This window comes from Squalius cephalus, assembly GCF_949319135.1.
Source record: "Squalius cephalus genome assembly, chromosome: 17".
NCBI classification, from domain to species: domain Eukaryota; kingdom Metazoa; phylum Chordata; class Actinopteri; order Cypriniformes; family Leuciscidae; genus Squalius; species Squalius cephalus.
The window spans coordinates 5940561-5953898 of record NC_137138.1 but is presented as its reverse complement, the minus strand read 5'-3'; the positions used below and the strand labels follow the sequence as shown (position 1 = coordinate 5953898).

Genomic DNA, 13338 nt, shown 5'->3' with positions numbered 1-13338 from the left:
AGTCAATGGGGTCCATCAACTGGTTACAACATTCTTCAAAATATCTTCTTTTGTGTTCAACAGGATAAAGAAACTCATACAGGTTTGAAACAACTTGAGGGTGAGTAAATGATGACAGAATTTTAAGTATTCCTTTAACCTGGATTAATGGTCTGATTACATAACCGTGACTATCTTTAAAACGCGGTTTTTAATAAATGTTATATATATATCCCAACATCCCAGTATAATATTTACACGCTGACGTCATAGTTTACAAATCTTGACGCGTTTTAGTAGCTGAGCGTTTCCGCCGCGTCCACTCTGATGATGTCAAAACCCCCTACAGCTAATTCACAAAAGACTCGCCGCCGTGCCGAGCGCTCTGATTGGACGAGCCGGAGCCACAGGAAGCAGCGCCGTGCTCGCTGATTGGCCGCCGTTCTCTTTGTGTGCGGGCAGCTGGCGTCTGGACTGCATTTTGAATGGTCTCGTATTGGAAGGCGAAGGTGTCCATGGGCAGCACAGCAACAAAGGAGCCAGGATGGTGTTAGTGCACGTCGGATATCTGGTTCTTCCCGTCTTCGGTTCCGTCAGAAGTAGAGGTAATTGCGTCTTATTTGCTGTCGCACGCGCCCTCGTCTGTTTTTAATGAGCGCGCGAGGGTCGCGCGGACGTGATCAAAGGCTGCTGGCCTGCCGGAGCGTCGCGTATTTTGCAACACAAATACGGAGCGATTTGCTCAGTGGGGGTAACATAGTAGAAAATGCACTATATTTATAATCTAGATATTCACTGTTTTCTGATTTGCTGGATAAATATTTATCAGGTCACAATTTGGACAACGCGCACAACCTTCCTAAGCGTCATCCTTTGTGTCAGGAAGCATATGCGTTTAATATAGGAATAAACTACGCGTATTCATGCGTTTGTTTTGCGTATAGCACCCTATTGGGGCGCGTCAAACGCTTGGTACAAACAACGAAGCTGATTCAACGAACCTAACGTTACATGTTATAATCAACAAAGTAGCGTCGACAGCGTTTTAGTTCGTTGCAGTGGACATAACGCGTTGCGTTGCGTTAAATTCCCTCACATCCGTTCCGCCGTGTGCGGTTTTGTTTATGAATAATTAAACATGGCTTCAGCAGTCAGAGTACTGATGGGCAGCTGCAGTAGCACAAAATACCCTCAGCTGAACCTGCTCCTAATTTAAGCTTTTACAGGATGAATGCATGACAAAATTGGCTTCGGATCGTTTTAATATCTAATCATCATTTGCAGCTTGCATTGCGTGTTTAATTCTGCTCTAATGGAGAGAAGAAGAGAGAGAAAAAACCCCGTCTGAATCTTAAATCCCACCTTAGCCAGCCATGTCTGGACTGGAAAAAAAAGGTGCATCATATACAGTATCTGTGCACTTAAATGATAAAAGAAAATAGTAGAAAAATACAATTTTTAGCCATATTTTGGCAGCTTTGGAATTCCATAATGCTGCACCAACCGATGATGCATTTTTATTTAACATGCAAATACTAGCCTACTATGTTATGCATTTTAAACCTTAATGCACCAGCAGAAAAAAAGATGCATTCGTACATAATATGTGCAATTAAATATAGTAGTATATGCATTTTGTTGTGCAATTGTAAAATATGAGGTGCATCAGATCTGTGTATAAAATGTGTGTAATTAACTAATACAGTAGTGTATGCATTTTACACCAGCAGAAAAACAAATGCATCAATGTCTGTGTGCAATAATAATAATAATAAGGTGCATTTTGTAGCCGTGCCCTAGCACCGATGGTTTCATTGATTGTGCTTGTATTTGTTTCTATTTTTTTCCTTGTTCCATAGTCTGGGGGCTGATTCTACATACCGCATTTTTTCAGAGCTCTGTTCCCTTCCATTGTGTATCTAACGATCACCCGCCGCTGCTGTGCTATAGCCTCTGCCTGCCCTGCATCTAGCTGTGTTGTGACTCCCTCTTCTCATTCCCTCTCTTTCCATCTGAAGACGACATTACAAACAAACTCTCACTCATCCAGTTTATATCCTCCTGTGTAACCGACTGCAGAATAACACTCTCTCTTCTCTAGAAGAATCCTCTTGTCTTCTTATTTTTAAATGGTCATTGTTGCTTTGACGAAAATAACAACTCATTGTAGCATTTAGCTTTTTTACGACTGTCATTGTGATTTGTCCCATTCTCAGTGTGGATAGACCAACATTTTTGCTGTAAATTTCTGTCAAGTGGATGCATTGGCCTCTCACTCGATCATAGCCGGGCTTGATCGACCCCTAAACACTTGTCTCTGTCTCGTCTTTTCGGGAGGGTGTGCTGTGCCGGTGGGATTTGCCCGAGATTTGGACTTACTAGAGAAGCTCAACGTGTTTATTTTCTAATTATTCAAGTACGGTTCGGGTCGATAACGTCGCACTCGGTGACCCTTTGCCCTCCTGGGGCGAACAATTAATTATTTAATCAAAATAAATCTATACCATCTTCCTTGAAGGAATAGTTTCTGTCGTTATTTACCCTTGTGTCGTTCCAAACCCCTATGCTGTTATTTGTTTTGTGCAAAACAAAAGGAGATGTTTAAGGATCTTTACGGGTTTCCAGAAAGGACCAAAAACACCATAATGGTGGTTTAAACCAGTTTTATTTTAGCATTGTTCATATTCAAGTAACGAAATGACTAAAAATTAAACGAGTAAGCTGAAATATTTTCATTCAGTTTTATTTAGGTTTTATTTCTAGTTAGCTATTTTAGTGCTTCAACGTATTTCAGCAACATTTCTAATTTAAGTTTAATATTTCATCTAATTTATTTTTCACACTTTATTTTAAGGTGACGTAGTCACTTTGTACTAAAGTACTGAGTGATATTAATGGATATATTAATAAATAAGTTATTATATAGTAAGTACATGTAGTGACATAAAATAAAGTGTTACTTTGATATTTTATTGCAGCTTTTGCAAATAACAAAAATGTTTTTAATAGTTTTAGTTCATAACAAACTTGATTTAAATGACATGTGCACTATATTTCAAGTCTTCTGATGTAAGAAATCTCATGAAATAGCATGTGCGTTTAATGATTTTAATGGCCAAAAACGCCATTGGTTCTTGTGTGGAGCCGAATCTGTATGTTCCTCGCACAAAACTATAATACGACTTCATGGTTATGGAACGACATGAGAATGAGTGACATCCGCTTCAAACATTACAATGCTCTTGATAACTTTTGTTAACTCTACAATAAATAAACCGAGTTCACTAGCTAATTACTCTTTGACAGCAATGCCATAGAAATATACAGAGCTACCGCAAAACCGGAAGTTCAAACAAATTTTATTAATGATGGCTTGTTTCTCTGGCTATTTTCAAAGGAATTAGACACTTGAGCTTTATTGATCTCTAAAGAGTAACTTGGGGGGAAAAACGGAAATGCCGCTATTTCAAGACCAGCATAATGCCCCTTTTTAAAAAGAGATACATGTGCATAATTCATATAATGTTAAAGACAACCTAAATGGCATATTTTGTTGAAGAAAAAAGCCGTCTTCCGTTTGGAAGTAGAGCTGCACGATATTAAAGAAAAATGCGATAACTCATTAAATAATGCGCTACGATAATGCTTAAAGTGTGTAAAATTATCTTTAAAATATTTTTTAAATTATATAACCTACATGCGTGTTTCACATTATTTTTGTGACAAGAAAACATCCCTACAGCTTCTGAAAGTGAACAGCGGTGTTTTACTGTAGCGTAAGAAGTGTTATTTTAACATCAGTTCAGGTTGTCCTCAGAGTTATTTAACAACAGAAACTGAATAATCAAATGTAAAAATAAAACACTGTAGGAATTAAATATACACTGATTCTTATTAAAGCTACAAAAGTTATTCAGCCAAGAGCAGTGAGTGATTTTCTCTTTGTCTTTTGTTCATGACCGCAGTTATTGCAAGCCGTTGTAATATAATTACAACATATAATTTCGATATTGTGCAGCCCTATTTGGAAATAATAAAATTAGTACTCGGAAGGAACAAGAAGTAGCTAAGTGGTATTTTTGACTGGCACATGACACCCGACCAGCACTCAAACCGCCCCTCATTCATTTGATTTACCCATGCTGCAACGCCAGCATTAGCCTAGCGCTACCGAGCGGCGCTCCTAGCGCTGTGCGAGCGCCAATGTCATCCGCTTTACAGGGATCACTAGAACTGCACTGTAGAAGTCCTCCTAGTATCGAAATGTCTCTATTTCTTTGGTTGTGGTTCTCTGCCTTCTGTTCCTGTACTAGGCTGTAATGCATGACCATGTTTATTATTTTCTTCTTGATTTTGATTGTTTCTTTGTTTTGGAACATTGAACAGCAAACTCCAATGTATCTTTGTGTAGACATGTCCTGCTGTACTGACGTGTTGTAGCATACACATCTACCCATTGGATGCTGCTTCTGTTATGTTAACTTTATGGAGCATGGTTGGGCCTTGCCTTCGCTCTTTATTTGCATGGAATTATTATTATTACTATTATTATTATTATTATGATCACACAATTCCACTCATACTAATAATTTCCAATAAAGACTGTAGATTTTCCCCTAACCCTCAGTGTGCTCTCTGCTGATTTCCATGTGTCGTACCCTCAAACCCCTCCCACTCCACTCTACGGCCTCTTTGGCCCCTCCCTCGAGTCATCTCTCAGCTCCTCCCACTTGCCAGAGTGAATCATGGGAATGTGCACTCACAAATACGGAGGCAAAATAGTCACTTCAAGTCACACACATCCCATCTGCATTTCACTATCTGACCTCCTGCGTTAGTGTATCTCCTCCTCGTTCTCATTTTGTCTTCCGCGGAAACGGGTTTTTGAGTGAAAATCAATACAATACATGAACTCCAATCAATTCCTGATGGATAAAAACAAATCCTGAGGACTTATTTTTCTTCTTTGCATTGATTTTCTAGTTTCATTTGGAAATACTCTACCGTTCAAAGGTTTGGGGATAGTAAGATTTATTTTAATTTTTTTTATATAAATTAATACTTTTATTCAGCAAGGATGCATTAAATTGATCAGAAGTGACAGTAAAGACATTTATAATGTCACAAAACATTTCTATTTCAAATGCTGCTCTTTTAAACTTTCTATTCAAAGAATCCTGGAGTATGAGAATGATTTCTGAAGGACACTGAAGACTGGAGTAACAATGCTGAAAATACAGCTTTGAATCACAGGATTAAATTACATTTTAAAATAGAAAAATAGTAATAATATTTCGCAATATTCCTGTTTTTACTGTATTTTTGATCAAACAGGGCCAAAATGCAGCCTTGGTGAGCAGAAAAGACCTTCTTTTAACATTTAAATAATCTATCTGACCCCAAACATTTGAACAGTAGTGTACCGGGATTATGAAAATAAAATGTTTCGAAACTTTGTGATAGATACAAGATAAAACGATTGATTCTTGCCTTTCTGATGCCCATTGTCATTTACGAATCACCACGACACACCCTACATCAAACGGATCGTGCCGAAACCGGATTAGTAGTAGTAGTCTGAACCCGGCATTATATAGAGTCCCACAGATATAATCAATCCATATTACAGAACCTGCAGAGAAAACTCGACATGCTGAAACAAAGGTCTGAATAAAGGTCAGCAATTAGTTAAAAGGATCCTCAGATAAAAAGTGTTAGAGGTGAAGGGTCAGGCCATAAGGGAAGGATAAAATACATCTGAATGAGGTTTAATCTTAACAAAACTCATTCATTGAGTTCTGCTACCTGACCTTCAGGACGTGACCTTTGTTTCTAACGGTGGATTTCAGAGAGTTTTCACTCGATAAACATCGGAATCTCAGATGGAAGAGAGAGTTCGTGGTTTATTAGGGACTCGCAATGTACAATATCCTGGATGGCAAGTACATCGCACAATTATTCACTGATCAATATTTTTGCCTGGGTTTCTGAGGGAAGCAGAGGGAAAAGATCATTAGAATTCAGAGCGCGTGAACCGCACACTCCATACATTTCTGCTGATCTAAGAGTTTTGCTTGAATCTCTGGAGCCCTGGGGAATATTTCCCGCTGAGAAAATCACTGGTTTCTCCTCTGTTCTGTTCTCCAAAGGCGGCGTGAAATGAGACAATAACAATTCTATATCAATAGTCTCTGCACTTTTGCTCTCGGAAAATTCCATCTCCTCCTCCAAGTGCAACGGTGTTTCTGTTTCCCCGGGGCCACAGACTTTTGAGCTTTTACAAATCTTTCCTGTGACCTTTTACAACACAATTTTTGTCCTCGTATTCTCCTCAGGAATAAAGAAACGAGTGATTTAGGATGTTGTTCACCCAAAAATGTACACCCCCTTTTTTTCTCCAAATAATGTTGTTTGTGTTTCAATGTTCTTCAACATATCTCAAGTAAGTTTTACAGGTTTGGAACAGCGTGAGTGAGAATAATCCACCTATATGTTTCCATCCACCTATTTTTATGTGCATTTTGGTGCATCACATTAAAGCTACACTGTGTAATTTTTTAAGTTGATTCTTAACAAAAAACACTTTGTTCTTTCAAAATGATATGTGGTCATTAATGTGTAATTACTTCTACCAACTAATCAAGTGTTCTCGTAAGTGTAGAATCTGCCATTTAGAATAGATACGAGCGAGTCGCTCGAATGGCGGAAGCCATGTTGCACCTCCATCTTGAAAATAAATTAGCCAAAGAGGGACATACCTGGAAATTCAAGCTTCGCCCTTCGCGTTTTTACACTCAGTGGCGCCGTGACGAATGCGAGGGGGAGATTACTCGCGACTGCCGTCAGATTTGAAATAATACGGCCACTGTATGGGTTAAAACGCCTTCGGAATGGGAGGGGCTAGAAAGTAATATTCAGTTGATAGTCATAAACAATTTCACCACTAGACGGGAGAAAATCCTACACAGTGTAGCTTTAAAAAACTCGGGATGGAAACTCCAAAATGCGCATAAATTCTAAACAGGTGCATAACTTTGTGCTCATTTTTTATCCGATAAGAAGACATGCGCATAAACTGCGATGGAAACACATTTACCGAAAAAATCCCTCACTGCGCAACAAAAACACACACGTGACTTTGCCTCAACAGGAGCTGTAATTGGATAACTGGATTAACCAGTGGACCAATGGCATCGCACAACATCTCAAATGTTGGTTTAGTTATTCTGAAATGCCTGAACCAAAGTCTGTCATCAGAATGATTTGGTTTAATTCCCTCCCAGAAGTCTCACATGATTGTGTTTCCACAATCCACATGAACGCAAGATAACATGGCGTTTATTGCGTTTCGTCTGCACACTCTTGAGACGAGTCATTTATGATGATGTAGGAAAAAAGAGCCATGGTTTCTTCCCCGATTGCAGCATCTTCCATGTTTTTTATTACAGATATGTTGTACCAATTTCACAGAAAAAGGTGATTTTGTTCTTTTGAACATATGGGATGGAAACGCTGCTTTATTCGCAAATTATTTATGTGAAATTCCAATTTTGCACACAAGTTAAATTGACAACTTTCAATGGGAACATATATAGCTAATGATGACAGATTGTTCATTTTTGGGTGAACTGTCCCTTTAAGGCAGAGGTCAGATTTGTTCTTTTCTTGCAATGACATCTTGGGAATCTTCAACAATAGTGTTGGGACCGTTCACACAGAATGCCTTTTTCCATTCCACTTCGCTACTTTTCCATTGTGTTTCAATGTCGGACGTCAAGCTGTGTTCGAAATCGCGCCCTATACCCTCATTCACTATTCCCTACATTACTCCAGTAATGTAGCTCACTTGAAGAAGTGAATGAAAACAAGTGAATTCGGACACAGTGCGCCGGAAGGGCTGCTGCTTTTGTATAGTTTGTGCTTGCTGTTTAATAATCATTTGAAACTCGCAGCTCCAGTAGTAATGAAAAGATTTATTTTGAACTCCGTCATGGAAACTAGCATGTATAAACCTTAAAGGGGTGGTTGATTATGATTTCATTTTTCTAACTTTAGTTAGTGTGTAATGTTGCTGTTTGAGCATAAACAACATCTACAAAGTTACAACGCTCAAAGTTCAAAGCAAAGGAAGATATTTGCTTTTAAAGAAATCGCTTTATAAGGACTACAACAAACGGCTGGTAGGGACTACACGACATTCCTTCCGGGTTAGTGACATCACTAACCCTATAATTTACATAAACCCCGCCCCCTGAACACGATTTATAGATTATCATGACAGAATATGCTAATCAATGACTAGAAGATAACTACACATAAGCTGCATAAATTCATCAACTAACCATTCAGAAATGTCCTGTTGCTTCTACATGTTGTCACTTCTTCTTGAGTCTCTCCATCATTGTCTGGCTCCAGTTTGAACATAAACATTGACATTTCCAGTGCATGTCTGTGTGAGGTAAAAGGACAGGAGCTCTTGAAGCTCCGCCCCCTGTGCTGAGAGCAGCAGCTAATTTGCATTTAAAGGGACACACACAAAAACGGTGCGTTTTTGCTCACCCTCAAAAAGTGACAATTTTAACATGCTATATAAGAATATCTGTAGGGAATTTTGAGCTAAAACCTCACATACACACTCTAGGGACATCAGAGACTTATTTTACATCTTGTGAAAAGGGCATTATACCACCCCTTTAAGGACTACAACAAACGGCTGGTAGGGACTACACAACATTCCTCCCGGGTTAGTGACATCACAAACCCTAAAATTTGCATAAACCCCGCCCCCTGAACACGATTTATAGATTATCAAGACAGAATATGCTAATCAATGACTACAAGTTAAATACACATAAATTCATCAACTAACCATTCAGAAACGTCCTGTTGCTTCTACATGTTGTCACTTCTTCTTGAGTCTCTCCATCATTGTCTGACTCCGGTTTGAACATAAAGGCTAAAAGTTTTTGAAATTTTCAGTGCATGTGTGTGTAAGGTAAAAGGACACAAGCCCTTTGAATCTCCGCCCCCTGTGCCGGGAGCAGCAGCTCATTTGTATTTAAAGGGACAGACACAAAACGAGGCGTTTTTGCTCACCCTCAAAAAGTGACAATTTTAACACGCTATATAAAAATATCTGTGGGGTATTTTGAGCTAAACCTTCACATACACACCCTGGGGACATCAGAGACTTGTTTTACATCTTGTGAAAAGGGCATTATACCACCCCTTTAATTAAACATTTTAATCAATTAAAAATGAATTAATACCTGTATGATATTACGCTGTAGCCAGCGGTTTGGAAAATAGATGGATGGATCATTCACATGTGGGCGCTATCTTCTGATCAGATGCAGGAATCATTCAGCGCTACTATCACAATGCATTATGGGTATTCTCTAGCAGTTGAGTGTACATCAGCTGTACACTCGTTATTGCGGTGCATTGTGGGATTGAATGAGTGCACTCAATAACGTCCACTATGGTTTTAGACACCACTACAAATGGCTGTTTCATCAAATAGTGTCCTATTCAAGGGTATAGGGGGCGATTTCAGACACAGCCATGGCTTTTATTTCTAACAACGCAAGACGTGAGCGCAAAGGTTAAAGATGTCCATCTAGTGTGTTTACATCGAAAAACAATGGAAAAGTAGCACAGTGGAATGGAAAAACGCATTCTGTGTGAACCGGCCCTTACTCTGTTGATTCTTCAGTGTGCAAACGCAGATCTGAATACCCGACCAACACATGCTGTCCTGTTGTACATACTTCACATGCATTACTGTGGCTAACAAACTTCAGTACTCAGAGGGGTGATCGAGTTACAGTCATCTTCTGCATATTGAGATGGGATATGGGAAATTATTTGAACATGAAATAAGACACTTCAGTTTTAACATATTCAACAGACCATATGCAAAGGAGTAATATTTAGCCAGCTAGTCATTATCACAAAAATTATGTCTAAAAGAGTTTATTTTGCCATATAGAACATATAGATGAATGCATTTGAAATATTAATTTGGGATGTTTTATTAGCCTATGTGAGAAGAACGAACGCTAGCACAGCTTTATGAATGCACGTTTGTATTTCGATTTCTACACGACCGTCCAAGTGTAAGGTCAGTAAAATGAATACTTTCATTCAGCAAGGACGCATTACATTGATCGAAGGTGAACATAGAACATCTTTTACAACATTATTAATGTATATTTCAAATAAATGCTGTTCTTTTGAACTGTCTATTCATCAAAATTGAATGAAGCAGCACAACTGTTTTCAACGATCACAACGTTTCTTGAGCAGCAAATCAGCGCCAGCAAAATTACACAAGTGACCAACCAAAATCAAGTGTCACAAACATCTGTTTATTAATATCAATCTATAAAGGTTTTCACTGCATGACCACAGCAGGTTCCCCGTTGGAAGCAGTGTGAAGTTATTTAGTAAGTGTGTGTGTGAGAGTCGGACAGCTGAGCGGCTGAAATAGATCTATGAGGAGCAGCTGTCAAACACTCCTCTTTCCCTCCCCCTCCATTTCTCTCTATTTCCCTTCCCCCTCCTCCAATCCCATCATTCCCTCCCCCTCCGCCCGTGTGTGTGTCCCTGAAACCCCCCCACCCCTCCATCTGTCTGTGTTATGTCCGTCACTGAATCCGTTTGACTGCTGAATCAGCTCATAAACGCCTGTCATTATTAGGCCCAATCGGTTTTCTGTTGAAGCAGATCTCCAGTCCTGACGCAGTTAGCTCCAGTATATTTCCCCGAAAAAAAAAAGCACTGCTGCTAATCCCGAGGGAATGGGATCAGTTAGATCCGTGGTAATCCAGATAAAGAACGAGTTCTACCTGCAGTAACGCGGGCGTAAGAACCGTCACCTGGCTTCAGTTAAATAAAGAACAGGTAATATATATTCTCTAATGCAGGACATCCATCAGAACGGCCTCCACAACTATAACTTCATGTCCTGCTGATAAGATTACATATTACACAACATCACTTACCCTAATACAAACATTTACCATGGTAACCAAATTGCCATAGTTACTCCAGATATTACTAGGCTACTGTACATTCATAATTAATATGGTGTCTCAACAATGTGTAAGAAGCTATTTAGCCTATTTATGTAATTTATTTATGAAATGAATTGAACATGAAATAAGACACTTAAGTTTTAACATACTTTTTGTTATCAATTAATAAATTATTAATTTAGATTTAAATATTATTTACCTAATTTATATTTAGGTGATGTTTTCTGTAATATATTATTGAGTTATTTGTTATTTTACTGTTATTTTCATTTTTATGGATGTTAATTATAATTTATAACATTGTATTTGATTATTTATCTTTGTTTATTTTATTTAATACCAAATTATACGTTTTTGTCTGTAGTAACAATAACTGTATTTTATTTGTATTTATTATTTGTATTTTAACACAGTTAACTCTTTTATTTTTGTATTATTTTACTATTATTTTAGTCATTTTCATTTTTATTGATGCGAATACCAATTTTCTGTAGAAACAAACAGTTTTATTTAATTATTTATATTTATCTATCAATTTTTAATTGTTTTGATGCTAATACCAAATTATAACAGATTTTCAGTAACAATAACTGTACTTTATTTTTATTTTGTTAGTATTTTTATTATTTTACTTATTTTCATTTCATTTCATACCAATTTATAACAGTTTTTCTGTAGTAACAATAACTGTATTTCATTTTTATTTAACTTTATTTATAATTTTAATGTTAGTGAATGACAGTTTTTCTGCATTAACAGTGACTTTTTTTGTTGTTATTTAAATTTTTTAATTTTCATTATTATTGATGCTAATACCAAATTATAAATTTCCCTGTAGTAAAAAAAAAAGCTATAAAATGTGTTATTTTAGCTACATCAAACTATTGGTAAAATGTAAAAAAATTAAATAAATGAAGTACATGTGTCTTTCTCATTGGCTATGTTCAGAATGGAATAGTAGTGTACTATTTACTGAATACTGCACTGTGCACTGCAAACTGACTGCAAAAGTGCTGTACTAAAGGCACTCGTTACTAAAGATTTTAAGAACTCTATAAAAACTCCATAGTAACCATCTGTGACAACTACTAACCACCTTGTAACGCCTAGCAACCACCCAAAATACCCAAGCAACCACCTAGAACACCTTAGCAACTGCCTAGCAACCACCCAGAATACCTTAGCAACTGCCTAGAAACCACCCAGAATACCTTAGCAACCACCTAACAACACCATAGCAACCACCCAGAACACCTTAGCAACTGCCTAGCAACCACCCAGAATACCTTAGCAACTGCCTAGAAACCACCCAGAATAACTTAGCAACACCATAGCAACCACCTAGCAACACCATAGCAACCACCCAGAACACCTTAGCAACTGCCTAGTAAACGCCCTGTTAAAAATGTATGAATTGATTTATAAATTCTTTTGCACAACTTTTGCTTCTGTTTAACGAATAAGGCTAAAAAAAAAGGTGAAACTTTTCACAGCAATGAGAAACATTTTTAAAAAGCTATATAATACATTTATGAGTGTCACATAACCTCATCATGTTCGGTAAATGACGTCCAGTTATTAGGGTATCTTAGAGTAATTTTGCATATTGCACACAGTATGCTATTCTGAACATAGCCTTTGTTTTTTGTTTTTCACATATCTCTGATCGGTTGTGTGGACTCTCTATTTTGTGATTGGTTTTCCTGTACAGGAGCACATTTTAGCCGGCACCAGCATAGTCATGCTACCTCCTGCCGGCATTTTCACCTGGCTGCTACAGCAACGCCTCTGCCTGCTGAGTTCCCGCCCCCTCACCTGGCCCCGCCCCCGTTCCAGGAAGTCCCGCCCCCTTTCCTACCTCAGGCCTTACAGCAGCAATACCTCATCCAGCAACAGCTACTGCAGCGCAGGTAGAAAGCACACCTAAACGTATTTGGACACTTAAACATTTTCATTAAGATAAAAGACACGATAAGGAGAAACACACAAAGCAATTGATAAATAAAAGGTCATATTGTCGCTCTTCAGACGCACACAGGAGCGAGTCCCGCTGAACACGCATCGGTTACGCCCGGGATATGAATATGCTCCGCCCCTCCATGTCCCACAGCCAATCCCACAGCAGCCCAGATACCTGGCGGAAGGCACCGACTGGTGAGCTCTGCATACAAAGCAGCAGTAAACTTACTTCGAGCGTTAGGAATGATCTGTGATTAAATAAGGAGAAGAAATACACTGCTGATTGAATGTTCTTAAATGACTCTTAATAAAATGAACATGTGCGTGTGTGTTTTATAGGGATCTGAGTGTGGACGCAGGT

The 13338-nt window shown here is 38.3% G+C and overlaps 1 protein-coding gene across 1 annotated transcript in view; it reads left to right on the top strand.

Annotated features, from left to right (window-relative positions):
• The first annotated feature begins 421 nt into the window (after positions 1–421).
• ark2ca (arkadia (RNF111) C-terminal like ring finger ubiquitin ligase 2Ca) overlaps positions 422–13338 on the top strand; it is a 20679-nt gene continuing 7762 nt past the window's right edge. Inside the window, exons 1-4 of the mRNA XM_079846771.1 lie at positions 422–584; positions 12730–12928; positions 13047–13172; positions 13317–13338. The exon at positions 13317–13338 is cut by the window's right edge and continues 105 nt beyond it. Of these exons, the coding sequence (XP_079702897.1) occupies positions 524–584; positions 12730–12928; positions 13047–13172; positions 13317–13338 (408 nt within the window). The 5' untranslated portion in view covers positions 422–523. The remainder of the gene's footprint in view (positions 585–12729; positions 12929–13046; positions 13173–13316) is intronic.